General features: G+C 37.3%; 1 protein-coding gene across 1 annotated transcript; it reads left to right on the forward strand.

Annotated features, from left to right (window-relative positions):
* The first annotated feature begins 889 nt into the window (after positions 1-889).
* LOC140148441 (dihydrolipoyl dehydrogenase, mitochondrial-like) lies at positions 890-18743 on the forward strand. Its single transcript, XM_072170385.1, is given in 13 exon segments — positions 890-1018; positions 3819-3965; positions 4819-4957; positions 5701-5801; positions 6234-6383; positions 7358-7459; positions 8088-8176; positions 11847-12048; positions 13260-13330; positions 14143-14393; positions 15345-15511; positions 16937-16952; positions 16955-18743. Coding segments are annotated over 13 exon segments (1533 nt in total). The 5' UTR covers positions 890-970; the 3' UTR covers positions 17005-18743.
* The last annotated feature ends 3254 nt before the right edge of the window (positions 18744-21997 follow it).

A 21997-nucleotide genomic window follows, 5' to 3' on the forward strand; every position in this document is an offset into this window, starting at 1 on the left:
CGAGCAAATGAAGAAGTGCCATTCTCACAGAGAGTCCAAAGTCCAGTTCTCCCCCTCCGGTGCCCCCAGGCCTGTAACCAGGATTTATTTGGGGGGGAGGCTGATTCCCAGGGGCTGATTTTGACCTTTTTTCAAAATCATGGGCCTAGTGGACTGGGTTGGGGGGGAGGAGTTTGAAAAAGTGTGGACTTTTTTCCACCGAAATTTGGACCTTCAGACCAAAAAGGCATAAAAAACCCTATTTTTTCGATCGCTACCGTAAAATGGGTAACTTCGGTCAGTGGGGTAACTTTGGTCGGTCAAATATATTTTTCAATTGGTCATATTTTAGTACATCAATATTGTTTTTAGTCATATTTGGTGTCAATTTGTTAAGAAATATATTTGGAAGAAATAATAGTCGCTCATGTCCAATTTCCTCGAACTTTACAAAAAAATCAGGATTAGATCAGGTGTAGAAGGGAACCCTAATGTCATAAAAAAGAGTTAATTAGAAATATTTTGGTTTTGTTTGGCAGCAGTGGTTTAAAAACTCTGAAAAGTGCCCAAAGTTACCCCATTTTACGGTACGCTTGCAAATGGGACTTTTTGGGTCAAAAGGGGGGACTTTTTGGGCATTTGGGGCCGGGATTTGGGGACCCCCCAGCCCCGCGGTTACGGGCCTCTCCCCCTAGCAGCTCCTAGCTTGAGTCCCACGGCCCAGGCTCTCACTCGTAACTATCAAACTTGGCAGATAAACACCCACTGCTCCCCCCTTAAAATCCAGGTCAGTGGAATACCGCCCATCCATAAAGTGAAAATTGCAATATATCAGTCAGCTCAACACTACTTCATTAGCCTCTTTCAGCAGTTTGTGATGCTTTGCTGTGTATTGTAATATGAATATCGTTGGTAACACGGTAGATGAGATTGTCTGCCATTGGGAAACTCCATCGGTTACGTGATTTCGCCTGTCGATATTTCAAGCAAAATGTCGTTGATTCCGGCACTTGGACGTGTAACTTCAAGGTTTACAAGGGTATGAATTAAAGGCGTTACATTTAGACCTTTTGATTTTATGCGTAAATGAGCAGTGATAGCGAAATCGGGTCGCACTAGTGACAAGGTGACATAGTCATGGTGCAAAATTCGGAAGGCTTGATAAGCTTTTTCCACACAAAATATATACGCCTTTTACATGTTTTAGACAATAATCCAATTAATCCATGCATGTGTACATTGAAGGATAATGATCAGATTCTAAACACCTCTATCTACCGTGTTATAGTTTTAAATAAACGATTCCTCTTCACCAAAATTAAAAGGCAAAAAAATGCAAATTTGTTGTTGATGACAAAATTGAAATTGAAAATGTCAACAACTGGTCAATGTCAGTTTGAAATGTCATGTCCTGCACTGCGCTGCAGACCAGCTAGACTCTTCTCTACTCTAGTCCAGTCTCAGCTCACACTATTGATTCTCACTTTTTTAGTCTCCCAGTTGTTTAAGATTTTTAAAAAAGACCCAAGGGGGGAGGGGGTAACTTTTAAAGGAAGTCTCTGGCAATCACAACAACTAGACCTGCCTGCATGTCTTCGGTCCTATCCTTCAACATACTGACATTTACTGGGCCCGTTCGACATGCTGCGGTATATTTTGGTCCTTTTCGCAAAAGAAATTTGGCTTCTTCATCGGCCCATAAAATATGATATATAAAAAATATACACCGAAATCATGTCTTATATTTACCTCTAAACTACAAGCTTTCATATGCTGTTGTTAACACTTCACTGCATTCTTCATTTTCTTGTAAAAGCAATTATTTCAGGAGCACTTTTTGGTCCCGTTATATTCTAAGTAGAAGTTGTTGAGAGGAAGTGAGGTTAAAGGTCAAATTTGTCAACACGTGTCGCGTGTTTACAAACTTACACCTTGGGCTGTGTCAGAACAGCATGGACGTAGTTTTACAATAGTATATTTATGTAATAATGCTCCCAAAGTCCTATATCTACCTCCAAGCGGTGGGTGACAGTAACGAGTGTTCTGGATAAACCTTGGCTGTAAAAATTATATAAAAATTTCAAAATAAAAGGGATGTAGAGCCTCCCCTATTTCTACTTTAAAATTTTGGGCGATTTTTTTTGGCTATTGAGCCCATTTCACGGCTATACCCATGACTTGGGCTACAAAGTTTTGGCAACCCTGGTCAGAAGTGACGTCACAAAATTCACACCATGTAAACAGTGTGAAACGAAATGTGGAAAGTCCGAAAAAAACCATCAAATTACAGTATTATAAGTGAAAATATGAAGACATCCATATGCGGATAGTTCGCCGGAGTGTCTGAAGTTCACATATTGGACTACATTTGCGTAAGTTATTTATGTGATTTAGAGAAAGAATTAAAATTTTAAGTTTTCGGCAACCGGTAATCATGTGGTATTGGCCTGAATAAGCTTCTTTGCGAAAAGGATACAAATGGACCGATCTGTAACTCGGTAATCAGATAATGTCATAATGTTAAATAAAGATTACCGAGTTACAGTTACTGGAACTATCACAACAACATGCCTTTAATATGTAAGAAAAATAATTTTCCAACACAAATCACAAATATTTAAAACAAACTCATAGTGACCATAAAAACGAATTAAAACATCCGTCTCTCAACACGCGATACCATATAATACATTCAAAATTCCCAGGTGTCGAGTGCAATGACGTCCCAGTCATGCAATGTAGGCTGATGACAATTGAGCACAAGCATGACATATAACAATTACGTCATTGCACTTAGACAATTTCGGCACAGGAATTTATTGTGTGTTGAGAGCCGACTGTTTTTATTTGTTTTATGGTCAATATGAGTTTGTTTTAAATAAAACCATGTCATTCGTGCTTGATATTGAAATATAAGGCATAATGTTATGATTGCGGAGACTCCTTTAATAATTAATTATTAATTACTTAATTGTCATTTTGAAACGAGTGGTCACAGCCCAATATCAGCGGAACGTTTTGGCACTGCAGATTTAATTATATTGCAATTAGGCTATGGTTGATTTATAAATTGATAATAATGCAGGGGTGTTATTTGTTTCTTTCTTCAGCTTCATAGTCTGACATAGTTAAGATGATCAAAGTAAGAAAGTAGCAAATTAATGTAATTAAAAAGTCATTTAAGGGGTACTACACCCTGTGGTAAATTGTGACTATTTTTGCATTTTCTCAAAAATAATAACACACTGGTAACAAAAGTTATACATATTTTTTGGGCAAGGAATCCAATTACTACACTGAAATTTCAGTGACTCAAGACAAGCGGTTCCGTATATATGATAGGAAGCGAGGTACATGCTAGCGGACTGTTAGCGGTACCTTATTTCTTATCATAAATAACAAACCGCTTGTCTTGGGTCACTGAAATTCCAGTGTAGTAATTGGATTCCTTGCCCCTATAATTTACATAACTTTTGTTACCAGGGTGTTATTAGTTTTTGAGAAAAATGCAAAAATTTTCACACATTTATTGAGGGGTGTAGTACCCCCTTAACTAGATAAATTTAAATAAAAATCAAATGATTAAATATTTTGCAATTCTCAATTTTGGATGCAGGAGGGAAACAACAGTAAACTCAAAATATCTCTTGCGTTAAATTTTACTGAGTTTACTGGGGTAATGAGAAAAATACAAGGTTTTTTCCTGATATCAAAACCTCAGTTTGATGAAGAAAAATTGGGAATGAGGCTGTAGATTTATGTGCCAAACATTCTTGAAATGATGGTGCTGGTATGTGTAATAAAGTATGTCTAATTAAGATTGTTTACATTTCTTTTAGGGTGGTCGAATGAAAAGATGGAGGGCGTCGTCTTCAATAATCTACAGACAATACTCTGATATAACTGAGGAGCAAGATTTAGTAGTGATAGGATCTGGACCAGGTGGATATGTTGCTGCTATCAAAGCTGCACAGATGGGCATGAAGGTAGGTAGCTAGGCATTCTCCTATGAAAAAAAAAAAATCAGTTGCAGAAAAAAAAAATTGAAAAAAGAAAAGAAAATGGTGATGAAATCCAGTATTTATAAATGTCAGGGATCAGTGGATCTATGGGGGAATGTCCCCAGTCAGAACTTGTGCAAAAGTCTTGCCACTGGTTAAACCCAAAAATTACGAACATTTTCACTTTTTGCAGCAATTCTGCACAAAACTTGTTGACCCCCCTAAAATTCACTAATCCCCTGAAAAAATTCCTGTCGCCCCCACTGTCAGGGATCCTTAACTTGGATTGTTTCACTCCAAATAATTTAAGGAAAAGAGTTTTGTACCTTGATTAGTCAAGAAAGACTGTCCAAGGAGAGCTATCCTAAAGTCATACATTAGCTTCTGGGGCACTACCCGAGTGCCCCCTGGACTCCTTCTGGGAAGTTGCCCTTGTACTCCACCAGGGTCCCTAAGGCAGGCCCATTGACCACACAGGCTTTTAGGAAACTGCTCTCATGGATACTGGCACTTTAGCATGTACATATAAAAATGAGCTTTTAGGAATTTTGAGAACTCCTGACTTATATCCTTGTATAAGTTCATCAGGACTATAAAACAATTGGGAAATTTGGTTTTAAAAGTCCAATGTTTTCAGCAAACAAGTTTATTGGTAGGCCCCCTATTGTGATTATTTTTACTTAACTGAAAGATTTGTTTGTGGTTAGATGATGGGGTTAAGGATGTCTAGGATATGGCAAATAATGGGCTTAGAAAATTGGTTGAAAGTAAATTTAACCAATTAACAAAAAACAGTTTTGATAATTGTAAACAATGGTTTTCCCCTTGAATATTGCAGGTTGTGTGCATAGAGAAGAACCCAACCCTTGGTGGTACCTGTCTCAATGTGGGTTGCATCCCATCTAAAGCACTTCTTAACAACTCACACTATTATCATTTGGCACATTCAGATGACTTCAAGAACAGAGGAATTGACAGTAAGTATGCATCTACTGCTGGAAAAAGTCTTTATGATAGCAAAATATAGTGATTTGTGATGAAGCAGGGCATTAGCTAGGATTTGAAAGTAGGGCAGTCAACCCAGTCTGGGAATCTGGAAGAGCGCCACCAACGGCAGAAATCTGGCTATTCACCAAACTAGGAAGTAAACAAGCTTAGACAAAATGCGCCCATCGAATGTCGTACTTGCAAAAAAAGGCATCATAAAGAGCCTTTTTATAGACATTTAGAGGCTCCTAACAGTGGTTTGTAACATTCAACATGATTGTATATCGCAAAAGGCTTAATGTTTGGACGGCCTCATGGACAGCTTTAGCATTTTGTAGGCTGTCCATTCCATTAGAAAAAGTAGATGAAGGAAACAGATTTGTCACTGCAGACTGCTGTTATTGTTATTCACATGTTTATAATATAGTTGCCATGGACTCTACTCTTGCCCTGTTATGATTAAGCTGTGTTTTTATTTTTATTATAGTGAATAGCCCTTGGTGAAAGGCTTGTTACACATGTGCAGTGTCATGTCTTTTTTCCTCCATATTTTCTTTCACTGGGGGCTGTAATTTGCTCAGAAATTTGATTGGCTGTAAAATTGCTCTCTTTTATCACAATTAGTGATTGAGATTTAACAGGTTTTGTAGTAGTGAAAGAAAGTGTGAGAAAACACCTCGAATATTGAACGGAACAATAAATTGAGTGATTTATTATTGTTTTAAATTTCTAGTTGGCGATTTAAAATTGAATCTACCGAAAATGATGGAACAGAAATCAAGTGCAGTAAAAGCACTGACAGGAGGTATTGCACATCTATTCAAAAGTAATGGGGTAAGTAATGGGGGGTTTCCCCTTTTTGATTGACGTTTTAGGTGGTAGAATTACATTTTATATATTTTGAAAATGCAGCTGTGTAAATGATATTCATTACTAGGGATGTGTCATTCTTTATCTTTAGTTGATAAGAATTCTCTAATCTCATTGGTCAAACATCACATGGATACAAATCTGTGTTACCTGCGTACTCATTAATATACAAGCAGGTAATATTTTCCAAATATCAAATTTTAATAAATTGTCAAAAATTTGTGTTATATCACAAATTTCAAAAAATCTAAATTATTTGATATCAGAAGGACATTCCTCATATTCAAAATGCAAATCAATATGTCTGATGTACTCGTATGTCCCAGCAAAAATACAGTCCAAACGTTCGTACCCCATCGCTTAATAACCTGAAATATTGTGATGTTTCATGTACAGGTAATTAGGTTAGATGGACATGGTAAGATCACAGGAAGAAATGAGGTAGCAGTCTTGGAACCAGGCACACACAAAGTCAAAGAAGTAGTGAAAACCAAAAATATCATGATTGCCACAGGTTCAGAGGTCACACCATTTCCAGGAATTGAGGTATGTAGAAAACGCCATGCACGGGTGAAAGCTACGCAACTTAAATCAAGCAGTGCCGTCACTACCAAAGCGTCATGAGATATAGGAGTGTTACATGCTGACAGTATCACCTATTATGTCTGGATAATGGAAACTGAACATTATTGAATGAAGCAGATTAAGCAATATATCACTACTTCATACTATCATATTGACTGCTTAGAGTACAGAAAGGTTAACAGCTTGTGCTGATTGGTGCGCAAAAGGGTTAACAGGTGCACAAAAGGGTTAAACTGCTAAGGTTAAACAAAACTGGTTAACACTTTTGTGCTCCAGGTAGCTCATAAATAGCCTTTGTGCACCAAGCAGTTGATATATACTTCAAATTTGATGTGATCATTTGAGGGGTCAGTGGTAGGGGTGTGATTTTTGGGTAATTTTGTGCCCGGGTACCCGGCGCATTTTTCGGGCGGGTAACCGGGTACCCGAAATTGCAACAACAAAAAAAGACCTAAATGCAAGGATCATGGTTGACCTAAAAAACTCATACTCTATTAATGATATCAAAATGCATTGAATTTGAATGCATTTTGATATCATTAATAGAGTATGACATGAAAACTATGTATCAATTTTCATATGAAAATTAAAAAACAATGTGCAAAATTCACATTTTTTTGTTTGTTTTTAAGGTCAACCATAATCCTAGCATTTAGGTCTAGGTCCAGAGACACTACAAAACCGAAAAAAAAAACTTTGGAAAAAAAAAAAAAAAAAAAAAATTATATATTAAATTTTAAATTTGGGTACCGGGCAGGGAATTTCCTGCCGGGTAATAGATTATCGGGCGGGACTCAATTCCCGGGACTCACTCACACCCTTAGTCAGTGGTATTTTTTCGCTAATTTGAAGGGGTCGAAGGCTACTATATTCAATGTTGAATAAATAAGACAAACACTAACTTAAATGACTTCTCATGTTTGTTCTCTTATCAGGTCGATGAAAAAACTGTTGTCTCCTCAACTGGAGCTCTTTCACTTGAGAAAGTACCAGAACATATGGTGCTGATTGGAGCAGGTGTCATCGGCTTGGAACTGGTAAGCAATGCAATTTATTATCCAAATGCCTTCATTTTGACTTGACATTCTCACACTAGGTTTTTTTGTGTGTGGGTACTTATTATTAGTATGGAAAGTCTCTTGGAGTAAGGATACACATTTGATTTGATTAAACATACATAATTAGTGTTATGAATAATGGTATTATGCAATCAAGTTCAAAATCACAGTCATGAACATTCTGCAGTTATGGATGTTTATAAAGATATTTAAAATTAGGAATGACAATAATTCATTCAGCTAGTGATACACTGATGCTAGGTTTTGAAGATTTTTTAAACATGAGACATTAGCAAAAAATGTGAAACAATTCTGACAGTGATTTTAAAGGGAATTTCAGAAATCCATTGCAGACTAAAAACTATACAATTTCATAAAGATACTTAAAAAGGGTTGATAAATTGGGAAAATATCCTCAAAGGATTTTATTTTCAGAAGTATTGACAAAATAAGAAAGGTGTAGGGAATAATATAGTTTAGGTTTGACAGATCTCTGAATGTTCCTCTAATTTTACATGTAAAAGGGTTATATATTATTACCATAGTTCAGGTTTAAAAGTGTTATGTAAGAATTTCAGTAATATCATCAATTTTGTGTTTATACTAGGGTTCTGTATGGCAGAGACTTGGAGCTAAAGTTACAGCTGTGGAATTTTTAGGACATATTGGAGGACTTGGTATTGATATGGAAATGGCGTAAGTAGTGAAACTAAGATGAAGTTAGGAAATTATGTTCAATCATGTAATTACACATATATACTGCAAGAATGATGTCAATACATGAGTCTCGTCAATCTAGAGAAAGATGGAGGAACTTGAACACCAGCCTTAACAACTCCTATAAATCTGATGAGCTTGCTACCCTCAATAAGCAGATGGAAGACCTGAAGCTGGCCGACGAGATGGGGAATTATACCACCACCTGGAAAATTATACACTCGCTTTCTGGGAAGAACTCAAGGAAAGGGGTGAAAGTCAGAAAGAGAGATGGATCAGCTCCAACCAGTGACCATGAACTGCTTGAGGAATGGAAGGAATATTTTAGCTCACTCCTTAACAACGACAGTGGCACAGCGGCTTCAGGACTTCCTGCACCAAGCTGTTGAAGATCTTCCTATTATCACTGAGCCCCCAACTCGTGAAGAAGTAGTCAAAGCAATAGCAGCCATGAAGACCAACAAGGCAGCAGGATTGGACTGTGCTATAACTGCAGAAGCACTTCAGGGAGGAGGGATAGCATGATTGATATGATTCTCGAATTCTGGAACTATTCGCCACGCTGACACCACCACGTCCAATGGAGTTACTGAATGTAATCATTCCTCTACCAAAGAAAGGTGACCTCTCTCTCATGACAAACTACTGTGGTATTTTGCTTATGTCCATTGCCGCAAAAGTGTACAACAAGATCCTTCTGAACAGGATCCGACCCCACATTGATCCTTTACTGAGAAGCAACCAGGCTGGCTTTAGATCTGGTCGCAGCTGTGCTCAGCAAATACACATTTTGAGGAGGATCATGGAAGGCTTCAAGGAGTACCAACTTCCCTTAAGGTTGGTCTGAACCCTGGAATTATGGAAACTTTCGGACCTCATAACTGCTAAATTATTAGTCTAAAGAATATAAAAATATACATTTTTAGAATGGAAATGACTTGATAAATTCATCTGTGAGGTCCAATTTGGGCCAAATTGCTAATTTTTGGAGAAAATCCCAAAAAACAGGTTTTTTGGCCCAAATTGTTTTGTGCAACGTATCAAAAAAATTATTTGGCCAAAAAAAATTTTTAAATTATTTTTAAAAACTAGATAAAAATATCTAGGACCCGTATTTTTATTTTTTTGAATTTCTACCAACTTAAAGAAATTTGCACCAAAAATGGTCAAAAAATGCAAAATTTTCAAAAAAATGAGCATTTTGGCCCAATTGGACCTCACAGATGAATTTATCAAGTCATTTCCATTCTAAAAATGTATACTCTTATATTCTTTAGACTAATAATTTAGCAGTTATGAGGTCCGAAAGTTTCCATAACTCCAGGGTTCAGACCAACCTTAACAGTCACTTTTGTGGACTTCAAAAAAGCCTTCGACTCCATCAACAGGTCCGTCATGTTTTCAGTGCTGCGGCATTATGGAATACCAAAGGTTGTGGTCAATGCCATCCAGGTGCTCTACAAAGACTCCAATAGTGCCGTTATGGTAGATGGCAGTATCTCAGTGCCTTTCCAAGTAACAACTGGAGTGCTTCAGGGTGATGTGTTGGCACCATTCCTGTTTATTATCCTGGTAGACTACCTTCTGATGAAATCAACTTCTGGAATTGACGCTGGAATTGTTACCTACCCACGTCGGTCAAGCAGGTATCCTGCCAAGATGCTGAATGACCTGGATTTTGCTGATGATATTGCCCTGCTGGAATCTTCCATAGACCGGGCCCAGTCACAGCTTACTAGGACTGCAACTGCAGCAGCAGATTTAGGCCTTGTAATCAGCGCTCCTAAGACAGAATATATGACTGCAAACTGTAACGCCCAACCAGTACTTGAAGTCTATGGTAGTACCATCAACCATGTCACAGACTTCAGGTATTTGGGTTCCAAGATGGGCTCTAGTGTTGGAGACCTAAAAAGAAGAAAAGCACTAGCCTGGGCAGCTTTCTGGAAACTGGAGCGCTTTGGAGAAGCCCGTCCCTGCCAATCGAAACAAAAATCAAGCTGTTTCAGACAACGTGTGTTACGGTCTTTCTGTACGGGTGCGAGTCATGGGTAATTACCAAGGACATGGAAAACAAGATCAATGCATTTGCAACATCTTGCTACAGAGTCATGTTAAACATCAAGCGTGTGGATCGGATTCCAAACGAAACCATCTACAACCTGACCAACACCACTCCACTGGTTGCCAGAGTCAAGATTCATCAACTCAAATTTCTCGGCCATATACTGCGTCTTGAAGATGGCGAGCATGTGAAAGAATATGCGCTTTATATTCCACCACATGGGAAGAGGAAACCGGGACGGCCGCACACACTGTACTTACAGTATATCCAGCACCTCCTGGGAGATACTGAAGGGATGCTGCAGCCAAACAAAATTGTTTCGCTTGCCCAAGATCGCATTAGTTGGAGAAAGCTTGTAGTCGCCTGCTCCGCAGCAGCCGACTGATGATGATGACATGAGTGAAAACATGCAGTAATATCAAGGATGCATAAATTGAATGAATCTGTCTTTCAACACAAAATAATTTGTTAGCCATTTTGCTAGCGGAGTTAATGTCCAGTGTTGTTCAGTGATACACCATAGAATTCCATCTATAAGCATATATGCCTCCAAATGAGTTTTGACGAATGGCAGACACTCTCCACACTCTCTCCATATATAAAATTATGACCTGTCAGCCAGGGTGTCCCGAAACTACCAATTTGCGACTTTACGCTCATTTCGTGGGAACAGGTCATATATATGCCTCTAAATGAGGGTTTTGCTTTTGTGGACAACCTCAACAAAAACATTATTTGGAGTTTTAGCAACTATATTACTGATACAGGTGGCTGTGAAAACATGTATTATTGTAAGACCAATCAATTGTAATGTTTTTTGTGGAGAGTGTCTGCCATTCGTCAAAACTCATTTGGAGGCATATATGCTTATAGATGGAATTCTATGGTGTATCACTGAACAACACTGGTCATTAACTCCGCTAGCAAAATGGCTAACAAATTATTTTGTGTGCACAGTGGGTCATTCACAAAGGACTTACTATTGGCTTGAATAGGTATGTGTGAAATAAAGAACACCAAAGCAGTAGCCAGGGTGTCCCCAAACTACCAACTTGCGACTTTCGCTCATTTCGTGGTAGCAGGTCACATATGCTTGTACTACGGTATTCTACGTTATGACTTTTGTGTGGTTGGGAAGGGGGCAGGGGGCACATGTGTTTCAACTGTGTCTTGAACCAAATTGAGATGTTTATAATGTAAGATTAAGTGTAGAAAGAACATATGAGAAAAAAAACCAAACAAACCCATAATTTCTTGAGAAAGTGCAGCTGAAAGGTTGCATCAGTGGTCAAGATTCGCCAGCGAAGTGGTTACGTTACTCCCTGGTAACTGGATCACGCACCTTTTGGAATTGATAGTACATGCCATAGACTTTGCATTACGATCATTTCAGTTGTGGTGTAGAACTCAAAAGCGTGATCCAGTTGACATGGTGATAATCAGATTACACATAACACTTTGCTGGTGAATTAAAGAGACTTGGCTACACATGCTTAAGTTCTGCTATACATGTATTACTTATGAAACAAAAAGACTAAAATTTGTATTTATAATAATGGAAACTGTATCCTATTTGTATTCCAGCAAAACCTTCCAGCGAATCCTTACCAAGCAAGGTATCAAGTTTATGCTCAACACTAAAGTGATGTCAGCAAACAAATCTGGCTCAGATATCACAGTGTCATTAGAATCAGCCAAAGATCCTAGCAAGAAGGAAGAACTCACATGTGATACCCTATTGGTGTGCATTGGTAGGAGACCGTATACACAAAATCTTGGTTTAGAGGTATGTGTTATTTATAAATAAGTGCATAATCATTGGGACGCTTGTATAACCCCACTTAAAGACAAATCAAGCAAACAATACAAGCAAGTAATGCAAGCAAGCCTATTATCTGTCTATATTATGTTGGGAGACTGTAATGTAGAAATGCTTATGATGTTGTCCAAATCAACATTGCAGTAGGAGAGCGGGGAAGGATGTTGGCCAATTAATGCTTTGGTGTGGCAAACTTTTTTTTTTCCAGTATTGTAGTTTTTCTTTCATATTATTGAATTATTTGCAATCTTGTGTAACTACCCCAACTACATTTTCAAAGGAAATGTAAACAGCAGTTGTAATAATATCAAAGAGAAAAACCAACAGCACACGTTTAACTGTATTTTTATAACCAAAAGGAAACTTATAGTACATTTCTGCAGAATTATTCTTGTGTGTTTGGAATAATACTTAAGACAGGTTCTCCAAACTGTTAGTATGGTACCTTGCTTATATTTACTTAAACAATAAGAGTCATTTTGAGGTAATGTGGGGGAGAAGTTGAAAACCTAGACACCACAAAGATTTGAATCTCTGCTTACACAAGTTTATGCTTACTCCAAACCAAACCAAAAGTACAATGCTCATATCATGCTAAGCAGTCACAATGAGCATAGCAATTTATTTCCATGTGTACACCATTGAAATTATGCTATGCTTATTGCTACTGCTTATTTGTAAATAGCTTTTGTTTCCCTTTAATTTAATTGGTTCTTGCCGGTGTTATATTAGACAATAAAGAACATTTGGGTGCGTATTGAATCGTTTGTGTTGTGCGTAATATGGTATGCACGCAGGGCGTCGGTGTATTGCTTTATTTTGTGTCCGCGTGTGAAGGACTCCATGGTTGAACTTATTCAAAATAGCCACGCAGAGTGGACGTAAATTACATGCAAACATGATTTTACAGGTGATCTGTTTAAGAATGAGAATATAAGTATTATTTTGAGACCCAGCAATGTCTCTATCGCTTGATATAACATGGTGATAGCATTGTTTATGCTTGGAACAACTCGGTGGCCCATGAAATACCTGTGTTATATGAGGCGATAGAGACACAGCTGGGTCTCAAAATAATACTTTATTAATTCTTTTTAGTATTAATTATAAACTAAATATCATGCAGATATATGTAGTAAATATTTAATATATATTTGATTGATTTTGTTATGTTGCAGGATATTGGTATTCAGTTGGATGAGAGAGGAAGGATACCAGTCAATGAGAGGTTTGCATCAGTTGTACCAAAGTAAGTTACTATCATACATAACAGCAGTAACAACAACAACAACGTTTGAAGCAATTTGTGTTGGGTCAATATTCAACACACTTTATAACGTAATTCATTATGTTTGTAGGAACATCATTTTAATGCTTGTAGAAAACTTTTTTTACATAAAAGAAGCTACTACAGTCAGTCTAGTCTGTAGTACAAAGTACTGACGCGGACGCAAAATTGTGCCGACTTTGAAGGCACGCATACCTGCAGCAGAGACGCAGCACTGCGAGCTGTATACGCGCGCGTTGTCACTTTGTACTTCGGAGTGGACAAACTGTACAATTTAGTAGGACCATCATTCATGAAAGAAGCAACAATATACCAATTTTATCAAAAACATATTGATCTAATCAACATGCTATCTTGTGATAATTATGTCGTGTTTAAAAGGTTAAATAATGTTTAGTGAAATGGTCTAATAGGAAGCATAACAAATATAAGGTCAATTGAATAGTTTAACTTCAATACTACACTATTTTTCGCTCACCTGGAACGTCATTCACTAGCTCGACTAGCATCTTCAGCAGATGGTGATGATATCTTGTCTACAAATGGGATAATCCTCAATGATGATGTCATATGATTGACAGAATGACGTCATGGGATGTTACGATGTAGTGCTACCCCCTTGGGCACCAGCAGGTTATACCAGATAATGTTATTTAAATATAAGGTTATTTTCCTGAATGCATCCATGGTTGTACAAATGTTAGCTAACAAAATCTAAGTTACATAAATACAAACAATTACTATTTTTGTGCATTCTATTTTCTCTCTACCAGTGTATATGCCATTGGTGATTGCATCGCTGGTCCTATGTTAGCACATAAAGCTGAAGATGAAGGTATCATCTGTGTAGAAGGTATCAATGGTGGCCCAGTACACATAGATTATAACTGTGTACCATCAGTAATCTACACACATCCTGAGGTAGCATGGGTAGGAAAGACAGAAGAACAGCTCAAAGAAGAAGGAATCAAATACAAAATAGGAAAATTCCCATTTGCAGCTAACAGCAGAGCTAAAACTAATGGTAAGCACAGCATTATTGTGGTTTTTGTTTGTCAATAACATAAACAGGCATTGAAACAGAATTTTCAGTTTTAAAACTGAATTCATTTTTTTAAAGTCAAAATTTACGCAACTATTTAATTTCAGCTTGTTTTTGGCAATCTTTGCCCAATTTCACACACATTTCCAGTTTTTTTTTTCAGTTTTTTTTAAGAAAGTGCAATGCCTACATAAAGATGCCAGGAATCTATCTGTCAAGAATCATGTTATTGAGGGGCAAATATCATGTCAAATGTGTTTTCATGATTTCAAACAAATGTTTATCTACTCAATCCCTGCATTGGTTACGCTGGTATCAAAATGTACTAAATAAAATATGGCATTCACGGTGGCATCATGATTTGACTTGCCTTTCAACTGAATTAAGATTTGAATGTGTGTTAACTTCACTAATTAAATAACGAAGCTTTTTGTACTTTATTCCATTAGGCTTTAGGCTAAAAAAACATGTTATGTCTCAAGGCCCCTGTGCATATTCATTTTTCTTAGTGTGTCCATTTTAGCTGAAATGGCAAAAGAAGAAAATTTTACTTGATATGATACTCGCTAATATTCGTTAAATTTGTTTTTAAAAATCTTTAAAAATTGGGGTCTGGGGATGTATAGATTTCGACTGTAAAACCCCATTTAAGCTCAATATTAGTTAAATTAGTTTTTAAAAAATCTTTAAAAATTGGGGGTGTATGGATTTTGACTGTAAAATCCCATTTGAGCTCTTCAGTGAGGCAAATTTACAACTTAAAAATAGGAGTAACAAAATACTTTACAAAGACATGTGTTATGGAATATGGAACTTGAACATTAGTAAATTGTTTTTTTCTGACATTGTGCATTTGCTATAGAAAATATTTTTCAAATCTTAGTTTTACTTATTAGGCAAAATCTTACTTACTTGCATGATTTTATTTTTCAGCTGATACTGATGGTCTAGTGAAAATGCTTAGTGATGCTGCCACAGATAGGATATTGGGTGCACACATCGTAGGTGCTGGTGCAGGGGAACTAATTAATGAAGCAGCCCTAGCAATGGAATATGGTGCTTCATGTGAAGATGTTGCAAGAGTATGCCATGCCCATCCGGTAAGTCTATGGTGCTTAGAACTGTGCAATTACATCAAGTGGCTTCCACAGTAAATTAATCAGGGTTCGATTTTTGCCGGCAAAAACCTGTTTTTGCCGGAAAAGTGGCAAAAACCTGTTTTTGCCAGTTTTTGCCTGGTTTAAATCAGCAAAAATGACAAAAACTGGCAAAAACTCACATATAGTCAGTCAAGTATTAAAAAGTAACACAGAAAGCTCATAAACAGTAAGTTCAGTAACACACAACATTAAATGAATCATTTAACATAACATAACATAACATAACATAATTTATAATGCGCCTTTTCCTGTGGCTACAAAGCGCAACAAGCATATTAAAAAGAACAGCAAACATGATCAAATACAGAAAACAACATTATGGAAAAAGATATGTCTTGAGTATAGTTTTGAATGATTCAAGAGTAACAGCATTTCTGATATGAACCGGTAAGGTGTTCCACAAACGTGGAGCTGCCACTGAAAAAGCTCTATCACCAGCACCCTTCTTAGAACGAGGCACAAGGAAGGAAATACTATCTGCTACTATATACTATATTTAACATATTTTTGTCTCATCAAGTCCTTAAAATGAATACGTTTTAAATTTGATATGCAACATGTGCACTTGTGACTGAGCAATGAAAATCCATACATTTAGTTTCTTAAAATGTTACTTATAATTACCAAATCTTGCCATATTAAATCTAGGAAATTATTTTTGTGGCTTAAAAATTAGTTTGGAGATTAAAAAAGTGAAAAATTTATCAGTTTTCTAGTTTTTGCCATTTTTATCGGCAAAAACTGGAAAAAACCGCGGTTAAAACCGTGGTTTTTTCCACCTGCGGCAAAAACCTGCGAACCTTGCTTCCACTAGCCACAAGTTTAAAGTTGAACAAAATCTTGACTTAATGCATTATGCATGTGATCTAGGCAGATGTCACAAAGATTTCCAATACAACTTTCATTGAAAACATGTTTACATGCACATAACGTAAAAAATGCAGACAGCTTTCACAGTTGGTGGTAATATGTGACCAGATCTGGTCCAATCAGGCTAAAGTCAGCTAATAATGAAACTGAGATATAGGCAAAAAGTGAGGAGAAAAAAACAATAGAAAACACAAGAAAATGGACATTTAAAAGGTTCATAACTTTGCAACCAAGTATTCAAAAAACCTGGGGATTCAACTTCAGTAATTGTAGGTGCTGAGCAAGTTAGTAATGGTAGTAACTCAATTTTCAAAATTTCTGACTTTGGCCTGAGTGTGGATCAGATTGAATCACATAGATGATATAACGTGTGATTCCAAACTGCTAACAACCAGCAGGCTAACATGAGAGTCTGTACTTTTAAAACATGTTTGTTTGCAATCTAATATAACAACTAACACTTGTACCTTCTTTTCTGTCCTTTTTTTTTTACAGACCGTATCAGAAGCCTTTAGGAAGCCAACATGGCAGCGTACATTGGCAAGGCAATTAACTTTGGTTGAATCAAGTCAAAGTGGACTTAGTTTATATAAATTACAAGCAAAGAAAGAGATATATATTAAAACATTGTTTTCAGTGTTTCTCACTGAGGGTGTGAATGTATGTATAGTATTACATAGTAATATGGGTTGCATCTGATGCTGATTGATTGGTTTTAACACATGTTTGTATCGTAGTGCTATAGTTTGATCAGCTCGTAATGGCGAAAATTTTTACTACGCCAAAAAATAGACCCACGTTATTAGTGATATAGTTCACCTATCTGGTCTACATTTTTACATTAAAGAATGTAGACAAAGTATTGGACTTCAATTAATAATTCATGTTTCTGGTAAGATGTCACATAAGACAATCCTCGAAATATGTTGATATTAATCTGTGATGTTATAAGGCCCGCCGATTATAAGCTGATCAAACTATACATGTCCACTGTCCAGTCATTATGAAGTCCTCTAATGTTTTTCAAGCTGAAATTGTACTCTAAATAGTAGCAGTGAGGTGGTGGAGAGAGCAGCTCAATCCACTAGGGAGTCAATGGGCTGTTCCAGTTGAAATTCATATACCCCCTATGGAAGACATGACCTTTAATCTTCCACACAGGGGGTGTGAATTTTCAAATAGGGTGACTCCAATATGAGTGACTCCATTTGAATTCTATACCCCCTGTAAGGTCATGGCTTCCACAGAGGGTGTATGGATTTTAACCATAATAGCCCAATTCCATGTTGCCTGTGACTGGAGTTCAACTTCAACTTGAAACAGCTATACTTTTCATTCTTGTTACATTACCATGTTTCCTCTGTCCCAGAAGGTGTTGTGGATATTGTCAAATGCAGTATTATTATCATCTTTAACATGGACTAGGATAGTGTTCACTCTCTCAAGATTTTGGTGTGCAAAATAAAGTATGGTTTTTTCATATAAAAAATGAACCAATTTGACAAAAATTGGCAAAAATATTAATACTTTGTCATTCGATCTATTGCGCTAAATCTTAATTTCACTGCCAAAATTTTGACACACAGCATAAGAATGAATACTGGAGAAGCATCTCAATAAAGTATCAAGTTGGGTCAAGTTGAGAGCAACAGATCTAAGTACGAAAACCATGATATCTCAGTGTGACCCGCAAACCATCTTAATCATTGATGTTTATGTTTATTGTAGTATAAACTATATAAAGTTTGATGCATGTTCCACAAAAACAAACTTTAGGTATAAAAATGATTTTTTTAAAGAAAAATATATTTTATGAAATTATTTGACAGTAATTTTTGTGTTGCAATAATACAGGGTGTCCCAGAATGATTTGTACCGTGTTTGCAAAAATAACTAAAAATAGAAGACGGGCAGTGTATCTATTTTTGATACATGCATTATAATGCTGGACATGTCTCCTACTTATTCTGTGAATTTCAGCACGCTACCTTTATTTGTTTTGGCGTGGCATGCAATAATGTAAAATCAATGAAAAACTGCTTTTCATTTTCAGCGCAAACGACTCGCATACCCTTGAAAATGGCACGATCGATTAAATAAAGAACGTGGGATGTTTGGCACAGCATTTCGACGACAACTACTGTTGGGGTTGGGCCTTAAAGCTTGCCAGACAGCTGCAATCTTCGCTCTAGTTCTTACAGTCTTACGAGCACCTGAAGCTTCACTCTGCCGATTCCTGACAGTTCTGTGCTCGTCAAACTTCTTTACGTTATACACTATCGCTCCTTTGACTGGAGCGCGTGCTCGCGGAAATCGTCTAATGAATCTTCTTTGCGTCTCAACATAGCTGCCGGTTTGCCAGTAAGTTTTTGAAAGGAATCTTCGCTGCTGCACAATAAATTGAGGAGCCATCTTTTCTGTACCACAACCAGTTCGACCTCTGCAAGCATTTCAAATTACATGGACCTCACACCACAATAACTAAAACTACCGCCAAAGAGAGAATGGGATTAGGCCGCAAATCCTTAATTCCATGTAATGATTGCTTCGTAACGTCATAAATAATAGATAGATATCGGCTATTTAGTGGAAATATGAACAGGGCACAACTAAAATACCTGCATAACTTTTTCCAAATAACTTTGTGCTGACCGGTTAGTAATGTTACAGATTTTCAAAATAGGTTATGTTGTCAAAACAGAATTCACCATTTTTACGCAATCTTCTATAACTTCTACTAGAAACGTCCAATTGTTAAAATCTAAAAAATCTGAGAAAGCTAAATATATGTAAAACTTAAAATGTAAAACAATATGAACATTTAATATGCCCTTCATACCTAAAAAATTCCATCTTTCCCGGTACAGATCATTCTGGGACACCCTGTATCTAGACATTTCTGCACATGGTCTATACTCTGATCAGCTCGACAGGACTCGTAACATTGGGTATTGATATATAACGGCATACACGCAGCTGGGCGCAGCACCTACACAAACTGCGCTTTGCATATTACGTGAGTTACGCACGCTTTTGTGAATTTATGCATACGTATTGATATATAACGGCATACACGCAGCTGGGCGCAGCACCTACACAAACTGCGCTTTGCATATTACGTGAGTATTATGCATACGTAAGTTTGAACTTTATTAATTCGTGCAGTAACAAAACCGAATAATTCTCGTCTATTATGAGCTGATTATAGTATAGTGTACTTTGAGAAGTGTGGAGAATGCTGGTGTCGTGTCATGCAGTGGCATACCAGGCAACCGGACGAGTGTATGCAAAGCACACATACATTTCCAGTTTTAACACTAAAATGGGCCAAAATGAGATTAGTTTTGCTCTAAAATAAACCACAGGGATGGTGCATATCTCAAATTTGGTCAATTTTGTCCCGATGTTTGGAGTTGGAGTGAGTGCAACTCTGTTTTTTTGTGACCTAACTTCCTTCGCTTATCAGAAAAGTGATTGCCATTATCTGATCAATAAGTCGCAAGCATGCCGTAGCATCAAGTTACCAGTATATCAAAGTCAACTTTGTCGCTACATCGCTAGCCACGTCTGGACAGTGGTAGCGATTGTGCACATGCTACCACTAATGATTTTTAAATTGCACACTGCAACTGCTATTATGATTATGCTCTTAAGAAATACATTGTTATCAAATATAGCCACTATTTGGATATAAACACCTCGGGAAAAAGAAAGTCCATGATTGTTTGAGTTGTCAGGAGTTTAAACAATTAATTAAAAGCAATCAAATTAATGTGAAAATTAATGTGAAAGCTGCAGTATGATATCGTACTTGTATAAAAAGAATTCAATCATTAATTTCACAATAATTCAATTTCTTTTTGTACCTGTGTCATAATGCATCTTAACAAATTTCTCCACATGATCACATCGATAAGGCTTTTTGAAGTATGGCAGACACAAAAGGAGAGGGCTTACTTTGATTTGGGTAATCTTTTGTCAGCTGAGAAAGCATACAAAAGATTACCCAAACCAAAGTACGCCCTCTCCTTTTGTACCTGCCATACTTCAAAAATCCATATTTCATTGCTGTTAATTGTGTTAAAAATTACTATTGTGAGGCATTTATTTTGTTGCACATAATGAAGGTGACCATTGACAGCAACATCTTATGATAACAGCTAACGGCTATATTCGCTGTCGTGGTGTGACGTCAAAATGGATTGTTACCAGGTCATGCTATCTGTGTTCTGAACCAGAATCAAAATGATCACAACACAAAGTCAATGGGTTGCTTATAAACCAAGCGTAAACCACTAAGGTATGACATATTCAGTACGACAGCGAGTAGAGGACTGCAAAATTGTGTGAATGGTGACGCTTGTCAAGTGACCTTTCGGTAAATCCCATAAGCCTTTGCGGGTACACCTGAGATGTCGTCATTTAAAGTCATGCTGACTTGCATTGCGCAGTTATGATGTTAGCTAAACGATGTGTGCATCGGCGTGACATCAAATGACAAGATCTCGGGTGTACCCGCATAGGCTTATGGGATTTACCCAAAAGGTCAATGGGACATGAATTATGTCGCTTGGACGATGTTGCATCAAAGTCACATTTTATTCTGTATTGAAAAGTGTTGTCACGCAATATCACACTCCACACATTAGTGTAGTCTGTATATCTACCTCGAGTCACCGGCACTAGCTTTGAAGTTCAGCATGTGCTGCGTTGGCTTGCCATGGTTTCTTGTGTGTACATAAGCGGCACGTTGATCGCTCACATAAAAGTATGTACACGCACCAAGTAACGCCAAGCTAACGCAGGACAAGTTAAACTTCAAAGCTAGTGCCACACAGTGTCATCGCCCCGATATCTTCATGGCAGAAATTGCCATGGTAGGTTGAATCCACCGCCACGCATGGCCATTTTGTATCGACCTGTTTAATAGTTTTGAGTCGCATAATGGGCGAAGGACATCTGACTAAGGCTACTGACAATAGCCCGATTAGCGGTTACTGACCTCGCTGATGTGTGGGTCGAGCATGGACGCCATAGGTCATATTCTTTTAGACTACCGGTACCTCAACGATTGGCCTATACACTGCGCTATATAATTCGGCACATATAAATCGGAATTATTGTCAGTTTTTGACTCAAGACGCACGGTTCTTTCTCAAGACGCAAGCTAACGACTATCACATCTGGTTTCTTTATACGAAATCATTTACTGGAGATATTCATCATTTTCTACCCCGGTATCCAAAGATTTTCTTCTCATATCAAACTTGTGCATAGCAAATTCATGTGTATCGATCCCGGGTATTTATTTTAGTATCTCTGCTGACAAAGTAATTATTAGCCAGGCGATGTCAGTGTGTGCCAGTGACTCAAGGTAGATATATAGACTATAGTAGCCCCCTACATGCTCTTATGCATGAGTTATTGATGTGTAGTTTGCTGTGCAGCTTTTAGACAATGAATACACATAATTCCTGTGTTATAATTTTGATATCTGCAATTTCATATGGAAAGTATTTGTCCATTGTTAACTACCATGGTCTGTAATATAAGAAT

Source organism: Amphiura filiformis, chromosome 3 (assembly GCF_039555335.1).
Source record: "Amphiura filiformis chromosome 3, Afil_fr2py, whole genome shotgun sequence".
Classification (NCBI taxonomy): domain Eukaryota; kingdom Metazoa; phylum Echinodermata; class Ophiuroidea; order Amphilepidida; family Amphiuridae; genus Amphiura; species Amphiura filiformis.